The sequence below is a fragment of the Lissotriton vulgaris genome, chromosome 10, assembly GCF_964263255.1.
Source record: "Lissotriton vulgaris chromosome 10, aLisVul1.2, whole genome shotgun sequence".
In the NCBI taxonomy this organism is placed as follows: Eukaryota; Metazoa; Chordata; class Amphibia; order Caudata; family Salamandridae; genus Lissotriton; species Lissotriton vulgaris.
Genome location: NC_141698.1, coordinates 250,500,890 through 250,517,328, shown reverse-complemented (window position 1 = coordinate 250,517,328; position 16,439 = coordinate 250,500,890). Strand labels below are relative to the sequence as shown.

Here is a 16,439-nt window from a genome sequence, read left to right as displayed (position 1 = left end):
CGGAAATGTTCTTGTATTGTGTCATATTGTACTTTATTAAGTACTGTCTTTCAAGATCCTGTGTCTATTTATTTTTCAAAATTAATCGGTTGTTTGATACATGTTCAGAAATGTTTTTAATCAAATTACATTAAAGATATGAATTTTTAACTGATTACTTTTAGTTTACACTGAGTTCCTTAAATCATGTTTTCTCTTGATAGGGGTTGTTGATTGTTTATGGCCTTCGATTGCCTCAGGATTTACTTTCAATTGTATTATTACCCTGCCCTAGGAATGTTACGTATTCGCAGGGGGTCCTTGTTATTTTCATCATAATGTATCTCTATGCTTACTGATGTCAGTCCCTCTGCAGCACTTATAAGCGACTGGGCAGACTGGGCTCCACTCTGAGTGTACCTGAATAAACAGACATTGGTTTGTATTCTCTGCTGTCAGACCAACACTTCATTTGGTATGAAAGGCTGAGAGGTGGGCTTGAGTGACCCGGGTGACTCTAATCGGGCCACTTCCTTCATCTTATTTGAGGTTTTTGTCACCTAGGTGTTTATTCCAGTTAGGGTCTTAGCCTATATTACAAACAAGATGCACTTTATAGATCATGATATCTAAACTGGTGTGAATTGTCACTATGTTTGATGACGTTGTTAATGAATTGTAAATGTTAAAAGTGCGCGCTTTTATGGTTCATTGAACTGAAGTAAAGTTTATCTGACTGAGTGTTTTTGTCCAAACTAATGATTTTTCAACATTGAGGAATTCAGCACAGGATTTCCCTGTTGCATTTTATTGTTCATCTGAATGCCTGTTACACGTTTACACAGAAAAGGGGGCTGGAGCACCCTTGAGACTGCTGGAAGGAATGTACATAAATACAAAAACATACATGCATTCAGTTAAATGTATGGGGTTTAGACTGTGCAATGCCTTAACAACAGGTGCACAGCTCTGCTCCGTACTAGCCCACAGTTGCATGAAAATGCCACAGAAAGGCAGAACACTCATTTCCCTTCTCTACTGCTTTGAGAAGCTCCTTAAAGTCTAAGATTAATAGCTGGGCCATGTATCACCCTTAAATTTCAGCCCAAAGTATCTGATGGAATCCAGAATATGCCCTCTTGATGGAAGATAACACATTTTTTTCATAAAATCTTTATGAATCATGTTTCCTGCCCCTGAGTATGTGGATACCGGACTTGTCACCAGGGATTCAAACAGAAGAGCATCCTACATTGACGTATTCATCTCCGCTGGCGGGTGAAGGGATAGAATAAAGTGGACATGATTGACCTTGTCTGTATCCTTCCACTCACATAAAATGGTATCAAAGGTATTTTGATGAAGAGGCAGCCCAACCTGGGGAGTAGGTTGAAACTACCTAATCAGCGTATGAGTGAAAATAACAAGGCCATCAGTAAGAGGATGTTCTATTGAATCCAGGCCAGCATGGCACTGAGCATCTTCCTCCAATGGACTTTTCCCGTGATTCACCTTACCACTCCCCTACAAGTCTGTGAGATTTGTATCAGAACCACAATATGGAGTAATCTCGACCCTACAAAAAGAAGCCTTATGAATCTTATTTAGGGCATCCACAACTTCCAGTGCAAAATCCTGTAGCTTATCCTGCAAATCCTATCGTACTCCTTCCAGACATGCTTGCCTTGCTTGTGGTGAGGAGAGGGAGAATGGGAAGGCTTGCCTTGCTTGTGGTGAGGAGAGGGAGAATGGGAAGACATGGAGGAGAAGACAACATCATGCTGTCACTTGCTAGAATGTTTGTCCATTACCACCATAACACCGCATCAGGGCAAAGTTACCTTTATTGGAGTTTCTGAGAGCTTTGGGTTTCCAAAACAGCAACCAGGGCACCATTCTGTCAAACAAAAACCCTGTGGATCCATTTGAGTTTCCCTTTCACAGAGTGTGCCCGGAAAAGGTGTAGGTCGGAGTCTGGTAGGGACCCCACAGCACACACTCAAGTCCAGATCTTGGCTATTGGCATGACACTGAGAATTTCCCCCAGCTTTAAAGCCCATTAAGGTCTCCATGTCTTGCATTTCTAGTATGCTTCTGTAGTTTTCCATCACATAAGCATTGTGTTACAGACTAGAATAGTGGCTGAGGCATTTTATCAAACACAATAGCGATTATATTTGCTTCAAATAACATTTAGAAATGTAGCAATTTTTTCACATTTCTAGCTTTTGCATGTTTTAATGTGAAGACCAAAATGTAAGAGCTGTTCTGTAAACAAAATGAATTGGCTGCAGGCCACTAATGTGACAAATAAGAGTATAGAAAAAACACAATGACATCATACTTGAACAGCATACATAACACGAGGAGATTTCAAAGCAAGAGATTACAATTAGCACTCTTAAAGCCTTTTGTGAGTAAAGACTTGTGTGGCCACAGGACAGTCTTCTTACAAGAGAGGCTACTGAAACCACTTATCTGTACTAACATTATTTTAACATTTCTGGTTCTTTTACCATTTAAACGTCATGCTAAATAATCAGCTCAGCGGTCACTGCGAAGTCCAGGGTCACTACTTAATGTACATTTCTTTCAATGTGTCCAAACCCTGAACTTTGGTGTGACGAAGCATCATTGTATCCATTGGTTACAATGATTGTATCCATTGCACACTATTATTGTATCCATTGCACACCATTATTGTATCCATTGCACACCATTATTGTATCCATTGCACACCATTATTGTGTCCATTGCTCACCATCACTGTGTCCATTGCTTACTCTTATTGTATTCATTGCTTACCACTGCTGTATCCATTGTTTACCTTCATTGTAGCCGTTGCTTACTATCACAGTATTCATTGTTTACAATATGGGGTTCAGAGATCAGAATGCACAATTAGCTTAAATGTAACTTTGGGGGTTGGGCAATTCAAAAATACAGCAATATTTAATGCTCCAAGAGTCCAGTTCACTCTCCTTAATGGTAATTTTACTTGGTACATGTGATGGTGGCAAAAAGCCAAGTTGCTTCAATTTCATATTTTACTTTAGTTCGCCCTGAGAGTGTGATAAACTTGTTCACATAGAATGGTTCACCAATAATCAACATCCTTCACTTGATTTTCAGAATTTGTTTTACTATAGATTTTAGATTTTTTTATTTCCCCAATCGCAGAACTCTGAATTCAAATTTACTTTGGAGCTTCTAGTAAACTTTTTTGGCCTGTACCTTCCAACATATTTGACACCAGGCACAACTCTAAATACTTTGCTTTATCACTCTAGTGAAACATGATCTATAAGTACTGACTTTCTATGGTTCTGGGTTTCAATCCAAATCAATTAATTTCATTGTAAAGTATATATTGCAACAACGCCAGTGTTTTTGAGGCTTCACGAGCTCCAATAATATTTATTCCTCTTCTAATTGCTTTCCAGAGGGCTTTGCCAGATAATATCTTGGTTTGGTAAATGCACATCAGATTGGATTAAATCACAGTATAAGGATTTTTGGGGGAATAGTTAACCAAAACTATATTCATCCCCCAAAAATTCTATCCTTTTCCCATGTTATCATGTGGTGAGGCTAGCTGGATAAACTCACCGACTTCCCAAATTGTTTTGCATACAGATGGACAAAGATAATGTTATGTTTCCATTCATATATATGGTACAGCTATGGAAGTTTAACTTTAATCCATTTTTGTACAGTCTTAAATGTTCAAATGTCCATGGACACTAAGTTCCAAACATCTGGGGGGGGTAAAAGTATGTGATTTCTATGTTGGTTGGCTTCTCATAGATCAAAAGAGCAGAGAAAAGTAACTATTTTCACTTTCTGTTGTTGAGTATTACAAGGGAGATCTCTGTGCTGAAGATTGCCAGTGATGTACAAGACAATTTGGCTATAACTAGAGAAGCTTCGAATTAGGAGAGTTTGCACTGATAGGAATGACTTTCATAAATCTTATTTACCTAATGTCATGACTTCAGTTTCCCATTATTAAAGAGGATATAACTTAAAACTCTTACCTTCCCTTCCCAGAAGAGAAGGCTGAGCCCCACAGCACAGTTTGTCTATCATTGAGCCATTTTCTCGCTACTAAATCCGGTGATGTTTTGGAGAAGACGTTGCAAAGCCTATAGACTCTTATCATTATTCATGGCTGCCTTTATCTCTAAGGTGCACACCAACCATTCCCGTCATGCAATTTCTTCCACTTAGGAAACTGAATATTACCTACAGCTTTGCAATGAGTTGTTATTGGTCACTTAACATGCGGCTGGTATCATTTAACATGTATCAGTTAAACGTTAAACAACACATCATGGTAAATAGGAACAATTTGGACAACCTTGCATCAAAGCTTTCCTACCTCCCTCCAGATTGTGCAGTACAATGTGCCCATTTGCTGAGATGGCCTTCATATGTGGCTTACACTTTGACTGCATGTGTCTTGGCTGTGTAATTTAAAACAAGATATGGACATTTCTGACCCCTGTCTCATATCGTTTACTCCTTCTCCACGGCCCATTTAACCTAGAGCCACTAAGAAGATTATTTTGTTGCTTTAGTACTTTCCTCCACATTGAGTTGAAAATGATGAGAGTCTTCTAGCTGCCACTGCACTAGGTTCAAGCTTGAAAGGGGGTGAATAACATGTTTCCCTTGCAGTGGGCCACAGGTCATGACTAAGTGAAGTGATGGACACTCTATCCTTGTTTCCTACACTGGACTCTAATCTATGTGTGGGTGAAGAGCCACAGAACCGCCAGGTCACACCTGGACTTGACCCCATTCTGCATGGAATGGAAGAAGAGAATGCATGCCTGTCAGTGCTGGAGCAGGGTCCAGGTCCATGCTGGCTTGAGGAGGATAAGCGCTTCCTAAAAACTCCCACACTGGCCCCTGGACCTTGCTGAGGTAAAGAGTAAGGGGACAGCTCTGCTTCAGCATCACCAGGCCGCAGTCTATTTTGGGAAGAAAGAGAGGACATTCCAAATCCACCATGATAAGACCCCAATCTCTGTCTGATGGATGAAGTGAGGAGATGGCTGGATGCCCCAAGACTAGGCACCATTGAATGTCGAACTGAGGAGTATGAAAGCCTTCCGGCTTCCTCTAGTCTAGACTCTAATCCAGGTTCTCCAGAAGAAGAGGCATGTCTGGTTCCCTCTGGGAAGGGCCCAAACCCATGTGGAGATACAGGTGGAGTGTTCTGTGCCATATCCTTTGGATACAACATTGAAGTTGGCGAAGGCGAAGCAGACAATTGCCTACCTTCCGTCAGGGTAGGTCCCATTTTGCGTGGGATTGAAGAAAAGGATGATTGCCTATTTGGCATTGAATGAGTCGCAGAGCCACACTGGGCTGATGAGGAAATCTTCACAGGAATCCCCATTTTGGGCGTCATTTTGATAGGCTTAGAAGAATAATTTGTCTGGATGGCAGCTTCTGCAGCAGAATCGAGGCCTTCTAGAGGTAAAGAGAAGGACACCTGCTTTGTTCTCCCTTTCTTGGGTCTCAATTTGCACACAGGTGACAAAGAAGAGAGTTTCATACTTTCCCCATTGTTTTGACCATGTCTGTCTGAAGGTGTCAATGAGTTAATTTGACCAGATAATTGCTCGTCGTGACTCAAATTACTTGGAGATAAAGAGGACGAAATTGATAAAGAGGAAGGTAACTTCCTGATGACACCCACACTAGGCCTTGACCCACGTGTGGGTAAAGAAGAAGAAGAGTCAATGTCTTCACCTGCATCAGACATTAATCTACATACAGACTTAGAAAAGGAGAGACTCCTATCTTTCCTTGAGAGAGCCCTTCTATCACGTATTGTTGAAGAAGAAGGAAATTGCTCTGTTATCACCACAGTGGGAATCATTCCATGTGTGGGTGAAGAGGAGGAACATTTCTTTGGAGAGCCTACTTTGGGCGTTGATCCACGTGGGGGTGAAGAGCCAGAGAGTCGCTTGGCAGCCCCTGAACTGGGTCCTGTTCCATGTGGTGGTGATAAGCCAGACATCCTTCTTGCTGCTCTTGTATTGGGCTCTAGTGCACAAGGAAGTGAAGATAAGGTGTGTTGACCAGACACTGGGGAGGAGTTGGAGTGTCTAGTTATCCCAGTACTGGACCCCAATGTACATGGTGGTGAAGTACAGGAAAGAGGTCTGAGGGCCTGAACACTGAGTCCTGATCCACGCAGTGGCAAAGGGGTAGAGAGTGGCCTAGCTTTCCTACTGTTGCTCCTTAGCCTGCATGGAGATGAAGAGCTGGAGAGTCTCTTGGCTGCGTCTGCACTCGGCTCCAGTGCAGATACTGGTGGGGAGTGAAAGCGATGAGGTGGGTTACGCCTCAGCTGGACCTGTTATAAGAAAAAGGCAAAAACAGAAACTTAGAGGGAGAACAGAAATGCAACAGGTCAGAAAAACACATGCTTGAATGTAATGTAATATTGTGTTATTATAGATTTAATAAGAGCCCAAAAAGATGGAGTACTTAGATAGGGACATATGTTTAATTGTGCTTCATCAAGTCAATATGTGACCAAACAAAAGTAGTCGGGAGACCTAAATTCATACTGTAGCTATGGTTCGCCAGCATAAACCTGTGCAGGAGTAGGCACAAGTCCTGTTCAAGTGTTCACATGTGCAACAGGGAAGACATAACATGTTATCCAACAGAGTATGTATTATTCCTTTATCCTGGTTTGTGAATGCAGGAAACCCTGCATACAACTTTCAAGCTGAAAATGAAATCATCTAAATACATAACTGGCTGGGTGTCACACCCTGGTAGTAGATTTACAACTACTGTCACAACATGGCAAAATACATCTATACACCACTGCGGCTCTCCTGAAAACTGGGAACATTCCCATTTACTCAGCAACATATAACCTCACACTCTGCACTTTACACACTGAAACCCTTATGGCTTGCACAGATATGGTCAAGAAATGCTATGTCTCTTCTCCCAACAAAGCCGGAGGCTCTGCCTCGCTCTCTAGTAATGGATACCTATAGGTGGCCTACCCTAGGGTTGTGACCCAATAACTCTTGAAACTATTAATAGCAAATAAGGGCAGGTATGAGCTAAATTATTTGTGACTCCACAAACGTGTGGGGCTACACCTGAAATTCCAGACTAGAAAGTGGAAAGCTTAAAGCACAGTCTGTGAGATGATCCTGTTACTCATTTGCAGAAGTAAAATAAGAACCAAACCAGTACCTGTTAGAAATGGGGGTCTCTAGTTGGCAATGGTTTGCACCTTTGTCCAAGTAGGGACCCTTGCTTCTAGTCAGGGTGAGAAAGTTATATCCTTAGACAACCCCTGCTCAAACCCTTGGTAGCTTGACACGAGCAGGCAGGCTTATCTAACAGGCAATGTGTAAAGAATGTGTGCACTAATGCACTAACACAGTGAAAACACTACAATGGACACCACACCAGTTTAAAAAAATAGGAAATCTTTATCTAAACCAAACAAGGCCAAATCGACAACAATCCACCATACATTTATCAAAATAGGACTTTTAAAAAGGTAAAAACTGGTCTGTCCATAGCAAACTATGGATGCACAACTTTCTACACAAAGTACCTGGGATGTGTCAAAAATCGCAGGCAAAAACAGCCGCAGGGAAGGTGATGCATTGGCTCCTTACATGCAGGGAAGGTGATGTGTCAGTTCTTTTCTCCAGGGGAGGTGATGAGTCGGTTTCTTACTGCCACGCAGGAGAGGTGATGCTTCGGTTCCTTACTGGAGAGGAGGTGATGTGTTGGTTTCTTACTGTTTGAGGAGATGATGTGTTGTTTTCTTACTGCGGTCCGGTATTTTGGTAGATTTGTCGCCCAGGTGCGATGCGTTGAACACCGGAGGCGAGGCGTATTTTTGCGATGCTTCGCGTCATCCAGTGTTAGTGCTGTGGCCTGTGTGACGAGGCTTCGCAGGCCATTGCATTATCTGGTGTCGGTTCAGAGAAGCACTCAGCTGTGCGGCAGGACATGGCGAGGCTTTGTGTTGTCTGGCATCGGTTCCGAGGAGGGCGCAGCTGTGGGGCGGTTACTCGGCGAGGCTTTGCATTTTCCAGCGTCTGTCCGAGTAGTGCGCAGCTGTGCAGCGGGACTCATTGGGGCTTTGCGAATCTTTGCTCCAGTTCTTACGGAGATCAGCGGCAAATCCCACTTTGGAGGCCCTTTGACTGGAGGGAGGCACCTCAGGCAAGGGTAGGACTCACAGGTAGCAGAGTCCAGCAGAACCATCAGAGTTGCAGGAAGTGTTTTCTGTCTCTGAGACTTCTTAACAGGAGGCAAGCACACAAAAGCCCTTGGAGAAACTTCACAAGCAGGATACACAGCAAAGTCCAGTAATTTGTCCTCTCCTTGGCAGAAGCAGCACTGCAGGCCACCCCAGCTAAGCATCCACACATCAATGGGGCAGTACTCCTTCTTCAGCTTCTCTGGCTCTATTCTTTGGCAGAGTTTCCTCTTGAGTCCAGAAGTATTCTAAAGTTCTGGGGCCTGGGCCCCAATATTTATAGCATATTTTTCTTTGTTCTCTTGTGGCAAAAAGCCCCTCAGCTCAGTCCAAACCAGTTCTGTCCTCTCTGGTCCAGCTTCTTGGCAGGAGGTGGAGACAGCATTGTGCACAGGAAACTGGGCCTACTCAGGTGCAAGGAAAAATCCTCTCACTAGTCTAAATGCAGCCCAGGTCTATTCAGCTGAGCTCTGAGTCATCCAGAAAACACAGGATACCCCTCAACCCAACCCCCCGATGGATGTCTATGTTGAATGCACATCCCCAGCTCCCATCATTCCAAAACCAGACAGTCAAAACACAACCCAGCAGAGGCACACAGAATGGTTAAACAAGAAAAGACTACTTCCTAAAAGTGGCATTTCCAAACACACAATTTAACAACCATCTACCAAAAAAGATGTGTTATTAAATTCTGAGTTCAGAGAGACTAAACTCCATTACTCTTTCTTGTCGCAATGAAAGCTATACTTGTAAGATGTTAGAAAGCAACTCCCTCGTAAGCCTATGGGACAGATATCCTTTCAATAGTGAAAAACGAAAGTGGCAGTATTTCACTATCAGAACATGTCACACACACAAGCACATGTCCTGTCACATACATGCTCACAGGAGTATCTTGGGCCAACCTGAGGGGGTGCCTTAAATGTAAGAAAATGTAAGGTAAGGGCCTGGCAAGTGGGTGCACTTTTCGACGTGGCAGTTTAATACTGTGTGCGCAGACACTACAGAGATAGGTGTGAGACACATTTACAGGGCTACTCATGTGGGTGGCACCACTAGTGCTGCAAGCCCGCTAGTAGGATTTGATCTACAGGCCTTGGTACACTCAGTACACTTTACTAGGGACTTATCAGCAAATCAACTATGCCAATCATGGATACTCAATCAGAATCACAATTTACACAGAGAGCATATGCACTTTAGCACTGATCAGTAGTGTAAAGTGCCCACAGTCCCAAAGCCAACAAAAACAGGTCAGAAAAAATAGGAAGAAGAAGCAACAAGTTTGGGGATAACCCTGCAAAAAGGGCCATTTCCAAGAGTACCTTAAACTAAACCTTCAGGCTAGTATCCTTTAGTTGTGACTTTTTGGAAGTCCGCCCCTAACTTTCTCCTCAAAAGACGTTTGGGTCCAGAATCCCATAACCATCATTTGTTGTTTTGAGAAGAAGCTGGTGACATATGACATTGGAGAATATTGTAACTGTTGGCTTGATGAGACTTGGGGCGTGATTATGATGGCGGTTGGACAAGCGTCCGACAGCCATACTGTCAGGAATTGGACCGGCCGACAGGAAGTCGGCGGTCCCGCCATTCAAATGACGATCTGACTGCCGTGCAGGTGGTTGGAAACATGACTTGTAGCATTGAGGCTTGTGCTGTGGTGCAAAAAAGGGCTGCAGCACATGCTTCACTGCCTAAAGGCATGTTTGGAAACATTCCCGCTTTATGTGTCAGGCACCATGTGGTGCCTGCTACATGGTGCAGGGATGTTCAGGGGGGCACCTTAGGTGCCCCCTAGGGCCCATGGCGTAGGGCTAGGGGGGCCTGTAAGGGGCCCCAAAAGTCACGTTCTGCCTGCCTTTTTATGGTGGGTTAGCAGCCATGAAACAGCTGGCAGACAAGACATTGTAATCCCTGCAGCGGTGCCTAGGCAGGCACCACCACTGTTGTAGGGATTGCAGTCCCTCCGACAGTCCAACGGGCTCCTTGAGCCCGTCAGATGCGTGGCGGATGGTCTAGCCACTGGCCCACCATCCGTCCACCATCTTAATGTGGCTTGCAGACTTGCAGGGACAGATGGCGGTGAGAGCACCACCACTAGCCTGATGGTGCCGGTCCCACCGCTATCGTATTCAGGCCCTCTGTGCCTAGCCATCCAGTCTTTGCATTCTCTTGGTCTAGCCCTTCTTCCAGGTAGAGGCCACAGTCCAGGAAGGGTGTCTGCAGTTATGCTACTCATGTTGGACTTGGCAGGACAGCAATCCCATACGACTGGCTCCTGGCCAGCACACATAGTCAATATTTCTGTTTCCTATAAGGGCCTTCCACAACTAACCAATGTTTAGAACTATCCAGTCTGCCTAAATCTACATCCTGCGGTGACAAATGCAAAAACCAGAGTTGATGGACAGAATGCAGAACAATGTCATACATTCACCCCAGTACAGAGATCTGGGCCTAAATCCATCATTTTTTGCACTCCACACCACCCCAGTTCAGACATGACCATATGCAAATCAGTCTGACCCTGTGCCTCATGGGACCAGTCCAGCCCGAACTGCAAAGCCATGCCTTCCCTGGACCAGAAACAAGCTTCCGAGGACCGGTTTCGGGCATTCCAGCCGTCTTCAGCCCAGCTTGCTTGAATCCAGTGGTGTGGAGAGCATGGGACTCACGTCTGAGCATACCCATCCCACTCGGAGTGACAAATGCAAAAACCATAGTTGATGGACAGAATGCAGAACAATGTCATACATTCACCCCAGTACAGAGATCTGGGCCTAAATCCATCATTTTTTTGCACTCCACACCACCCTAGTTCAGACATGGCCATATGCAAATCAGTCTGACCCTGTGTCTCATGGGAACAGTCCAGCCCGAACTGCCAAGCCATGCCTGCCCTGGACCAGAAACAAGCTTTCGAGGACCGGTTTCTGGCATTCCAGCCGTCTTCAGCCCGGGTTGCTTGAATCCAGTGGTGTGGAGAGCATGGGACTCACGTCTGAGCATACCCATCCCACTCGTGGTGACAAATGCAAAAACCACAGTTGATGGACAGAATGCAGAACAATGCCATACATTCACCCCAGTACAGAGATCTGGGCCTAAATCCATCGTTTTTTTGCACTCCACACCACCCCAGTTCAGACATGGCCATATGCAAATCAGTCTGACCCTGTGCCTCATGGGAACAGTCCAGCCCGAACTGCCAAGCCATGCCTGCCCTGGACCAGAAACAAGCTTCCGAGGACCGGTTTCTGGCATTCCAGCTGTCTTCAGCCCGGCTTGCTTCAATCCAGTGGTGTGGGGAGCATGAGACTCACGTCTGAGCATACCCATCCCACTCGGGGTGACAAATGCAAAAACCACAGTTGATGAACAGAATGCAGAACAATGTCATACATTCACCCCAGTACAGAGATCTGGGCCTAAATCCATCGTATTTTTGCACTCCACACCACCCCAGTACAGACATGGCCATATGCAAAAGCAGTCTGACCCTGTGCCTCATGGGAACAGTCCAGCCCGAACTGCCAAGCCATGCCTTCCCTGGACCAGAAACAAGATTGCGAGGACCGGTTTCTGGCATTCCAGCTGTCTTCAGCCCAGCTTGCTTCAATCCAGTGGTGTGAAGAGCATGGGACTCACGTCTGAGCATACCCACCCCACTTGGGGTGACAAATGCAAAAAACACAGTTGATGGACAGAATGCAGAACAACGTTATACATTCACCCCAGTACAGAGATCTGGGCCTAAATCCATCGTTTTTTTGCACTCCATACCACCCCAGTTCAGACATGGCCATATGCAAGGCCTATCAGTCAAACATATATATATTTGGACTTTAGTCTTTCAAAGAAAAACTCTCAAAACACACATAAGACATGTAAAATCAATTGTTAGCAATGTGCAACACTAACAATAAAACATAATTAAAGCCACAATTCGATAGCAGGACCGGAGGCTCCAATTATGCTTTCTCCATCTTTATTTCTCTAAATAGCAGCCAAACAAAAAACTCTAAATTACACATATACAACTACATTTTCCAAAAGGCCTTGAACCACACTACCTCAACAGTCGAACAATAGTGTATAGGCATAACATACAAAACAGAGAGACACTATCATAACTGCCCCTTTCTTTGCTGATCCGCAGTCAAGCTAAGTGCCTTTCTGTTTTGAGCCTATTATGTACTGACCCGAATGTTGTTGTCATGCTTATAATGTTTTTCTTTAATTAATTTTAACTGTGTCTTTGCATGCTGCATTCACTTTGGATTACAGTATTTAGCACGCTCTGGCTTTATCTTTACATTTTTTTCCCTTTTAGGGGTTGGTGACCACCTCCGGTTCACATCCCTCCATTTTAACTTTGGTGCATGTTGCACCCATTCCTTAGGATTCTATCAATGTGAGTGGTGACTAATTTTATATGATATTGTATATTCTCTAAACTCGTGGAAACGTGCAATTTGAAAATCAGGCCTCTCTGCGAGTGGCAGAATGAGGGCACTCTGCGTTTTTAAAATACCCCTCACACACTATGAATCCCATAGTGTCATTCTCCCATCATTGGGGTCTTCCCGTCCCTCTACGGGGCGGGGCGGGCTTCGACCTACGAGTGACGCGGGGGCACTTATATTTTTGACAATAGGCTATGTGATGTGATGTGGATAGTGATATGTGTTAGGGAGTATAGGGATCTATTTACGTGAATGGTAGTGTAAAAAAAGGGTAAAAATTCCCTGGCTAGTTGAAAAAATTAACTTTAATGGCTTCGCAAGCTGGGAACATTAAAAAGGGGGTTAGCAAGTAGAATTACAAGTGTGGTCGACTTTGTCGACATGATGACATGTTTCATAGGCAGACCGCTCCTGCCTACTCATCAGGACCTCTGTTGATCCCTACAAAAAAACTCAATTCTAAACTAAATGTTAAATGCCTATGGTCCTAAAACTTAACAGCAAAAATCGGCTGCTAGGTTTAGCCTCGGGGCTTGAGGGAGTGAGGACACATGGTAGCCCAATTCCTTGTGACCGTGTCGAATTATGAGCCTTTTGAGCAAGCTCTCGAGACTTACGGACCGCATGAAGATGAAGATTAGTATTATGACGACAGACTTGTGGAAGTGATCAACCAGTCAGTCCAACGCTCACTTGACAAAGTCCTTACTCCTACCCCACTATCAGGTTCCTCTGAACCTCCTCCTAACTCTTCTACAGATTCCATGTGGCCACATTCTGATGCCTATAACAAATTGTCCCAAGGTGTTCTCATGAGCACACGTACGGTGCCAAGAAGCACTCCAGCTCTCCCAACCTACAGACACTGAAAGAGATATAGCTACCTCATCTTTCTCTCAACGGTCCGAGGCCAGCAAGGGTCCCAAGAAACATAAGGATTCCTCCTCTTCTGATCCGATCTGAGTTCCCTTTACTTTTAAACCCTCTGACATCGTTCACCTCAGGTCCTCTGACTGGGTTCCAGCGCCCGCAGTTGCGGACCATATGCAAAAACACTGTGACAAGAGCTTTGAAAAGGATGTTTGCTCTAGGTCTGACCCCTTCAGAAGACAGCTCACACTCCTCACATTGCCTCTAATGTGCTTACCTTTCTAAAGAGGTTTGCCAGAAATCTCAAAATGGGCATTACCAGAGCCCTCAAAACAGTCAAGATATATTGCTTGATGTATCCGACCGTTTTGCAAATATTCTGTCTGCTGGGCAACACCAACTGTGCCCTTGCTTCTGACAGGAATAAATTGGTGCTTATGAGAATTGATCCCCAATTGGTTGAGTTGGCAATAGCTGTACCCAGCCACTTAGCAGAGGGGCTACTCTTCGGGTACCACTTTGTCAAAGATATTGGCAAGTTGGTAAACACATTTGCCTCACTAGATAAGGCCCAATCTTCAATGAAGAAGGCATTCAACTTCAATCTCCATTTTGCCCAGGCCGGCAGCGGCAGAGAACGGCCGGTCAGCTGTTTCAACTCTCAAAGTCCTCAACAAGGATTTGTCTCTCAACACTGAGGCTACAGGCAGGACCCCTCACATTCAAGCTTCTTCCACTCCAGATCCAAGGTCTTCTGAGGACATCATAACAAAGGCGTCAACAGGGGTAATCAAGCCTCCAACAATCAATCTACAGGTAAGGATTCCTCCTCTTTCAGGCTTTCCTCTGGGGCAGACTGAGACATTTTGCACACAAATGGGCCAAGATTTAGACAGATGGTTGGGTTTTGGACACGGTTCATGGTTACCGATTAGAACTTTCTCAGGTGCCTATTCAAATCTCCCCCTCTCCCCAATACTTTTTATTCCAACAAGACATGAATTTCATAGATTCCGAGGTCAAGAACTTTTGACGAAACAAGCTATTGCATCAACCTTTCCCCATCCAAGGGTTTCTGCAGCAATGTGATCTGGTTCAGAAAAAAGGTAGAGGTCAGAGGCTGGTATTCAATCTCAGAGAGTTCAATCCATGGTATACTGCCATTCCAAAATGGAGGGTATTTACCTACTGTGTGATTTGCTTCAGGAGAAGGATTGGATGGTGCATCTAGATCTCAAAGACGCATATCTCTCCATTCCTATTTTTCCTCAACACAGACGTTCTCTCTAATTCCAGTGGCAAAATTAGTGGTACGAGTACCTCTCCCTCCCCTTCGGGCTCTCATCAGCCGCCTGGGCATTCACGAAGCTCATGAAAGCAGTCACTGAATGGTTGAGAGAGAAGGGTGTTCGCATGATGGTCTATCTAGACAACATGATCCTAATGGCACAGGACAAGGATCTTTTCCTAACACATCTGCTGTGGGGAGGGTCCCTGGTTCAATTCTTGGGGTTTGTAATCCATTCAAAGACATACGAGACGATTCCTTCAAAACAGATAGAATTCTTGGGTTTTCAAGTAGATTCAGTCAAAGCCCAATTTCTTCTGCCACCTCCGCAGGTGAAATACATCAAACAGGAATTGAAGACTACTCTTTCCAATCAGATAGTACCTTTGAGATCCTTAGCTCAAATTGTGGGTTTGTTAGCTTATTCAAGTGATTTTCCTTGCTCTGTTACACTACAGAGCCCTTCGACCCTTAAAAATACACTACCTCCAAAAAAGTTTGACCTATGAATTTCAGGTTTCCTTATCTCCCAAGGCTCAGGAAGATCTTCAGTGGTGGCTTCATCACATGGAGGCATGGAACGGCAGAGCCATTTTCGGGGCAGTTCCAGATGTCATCATAGAATGCGAAGCCAGCCGTTTGGGCTGGGGTGCAAGGTGTGGGGACTTTTCTACAGGCGGTCGCTGGTCATCAGATGAGCAAAGGCTTCATAGAAATTGCTCAGAGCTTCTGGTGGGTTCCTTCGCCATAAAATCCCTCTCTCCATGAAGAGCAACTGCTGCATCCTCCTTATGAATGGACAAAATGTTGGCTGTTCGCTACATCAACCGATTGGGGGATAACAGGTCTTGCCTTCTAGCAAACATAGCCAGGGAATTTTGGTACTTCTGCCTCAGTCAGAATATTACAGTGCTAGCAGAATATCTTCCCGGCAAAGACAATCTTGTAGTGGATTGGAACTCCAGGTATCTTGTGGATGGACTATAGTGACTGGAAGCTTCATTCCCGAATATCCCAGGTTTTATGCTCCTTGGGTCTGTGTCAGGTGGACCTCTTTGCTTCTCGACTGAAAGCTCAATTGAAATACTTTTACAGTTGAAGACCAGACCCGATGGCTCTCACCATGGATGCTTTTCTTCAGAATTGGGATGGCATTACTGCCCTTTTCCATGATTCTGAGACTTGCAGCTCAGGCCCAGCGACAACTGTCATTCTTAGTTTTGATCACTCCGGTACAGAAGACGCAACCTTTGATTCTGGCCCTTCTAGAGATGTCTGTGTCACTTCCTATTCTTCTTCCTGTATTACCACATCTTCTCTTTGATCTGCTGGGCTCCCCACCTCATCTCCTCAAAGCCAGTTAGTTCTTATGGGCAGGAAAGTATCAGGAGACATGGGCAAGTCGAGGGCATTTGAACGTCAGCTGCTGCTTTTATATGACAGGTTTTGGCTCCTTACTCCCACAAGCGATATTGTTCCATGTGGAAGAAGGGGTGGTGGGTTGGGGCCTTCAAAGGGATGTGGATCCAGTGGAGTCCGGGTTCAAAGATGTTCTCAATTTTCT

The 16,439-nt window shown here is 44.7% G+C and overlaps 1 protein-coding gene across 1 annotated transcript in view; it reads right to left on the bottom strand.

The window, feature by feature from the left end:
- Nucleotides 1–630: 630 nt before the first annotated feature.
- Nucleotides 631–16,439, bottom strand: part of LOC147685053 (uncharacterized) — a 191,881-nt gene continuing 176,072 nt past the window's right edge. Inside the window, exon 2 of the mRNA XM_086940937.1 lies at nucleotides 631–6,352. Within this exon, the coding sequence (XP_086797063.1) occupies nucleotides 4,556–6,352 (1,797 nt within the window). The 3' untranslated portion in view covers nucleotides 631–4,555. The remainder of the gene's footprint in view (nucleotides 6,353–16,439) is intronic.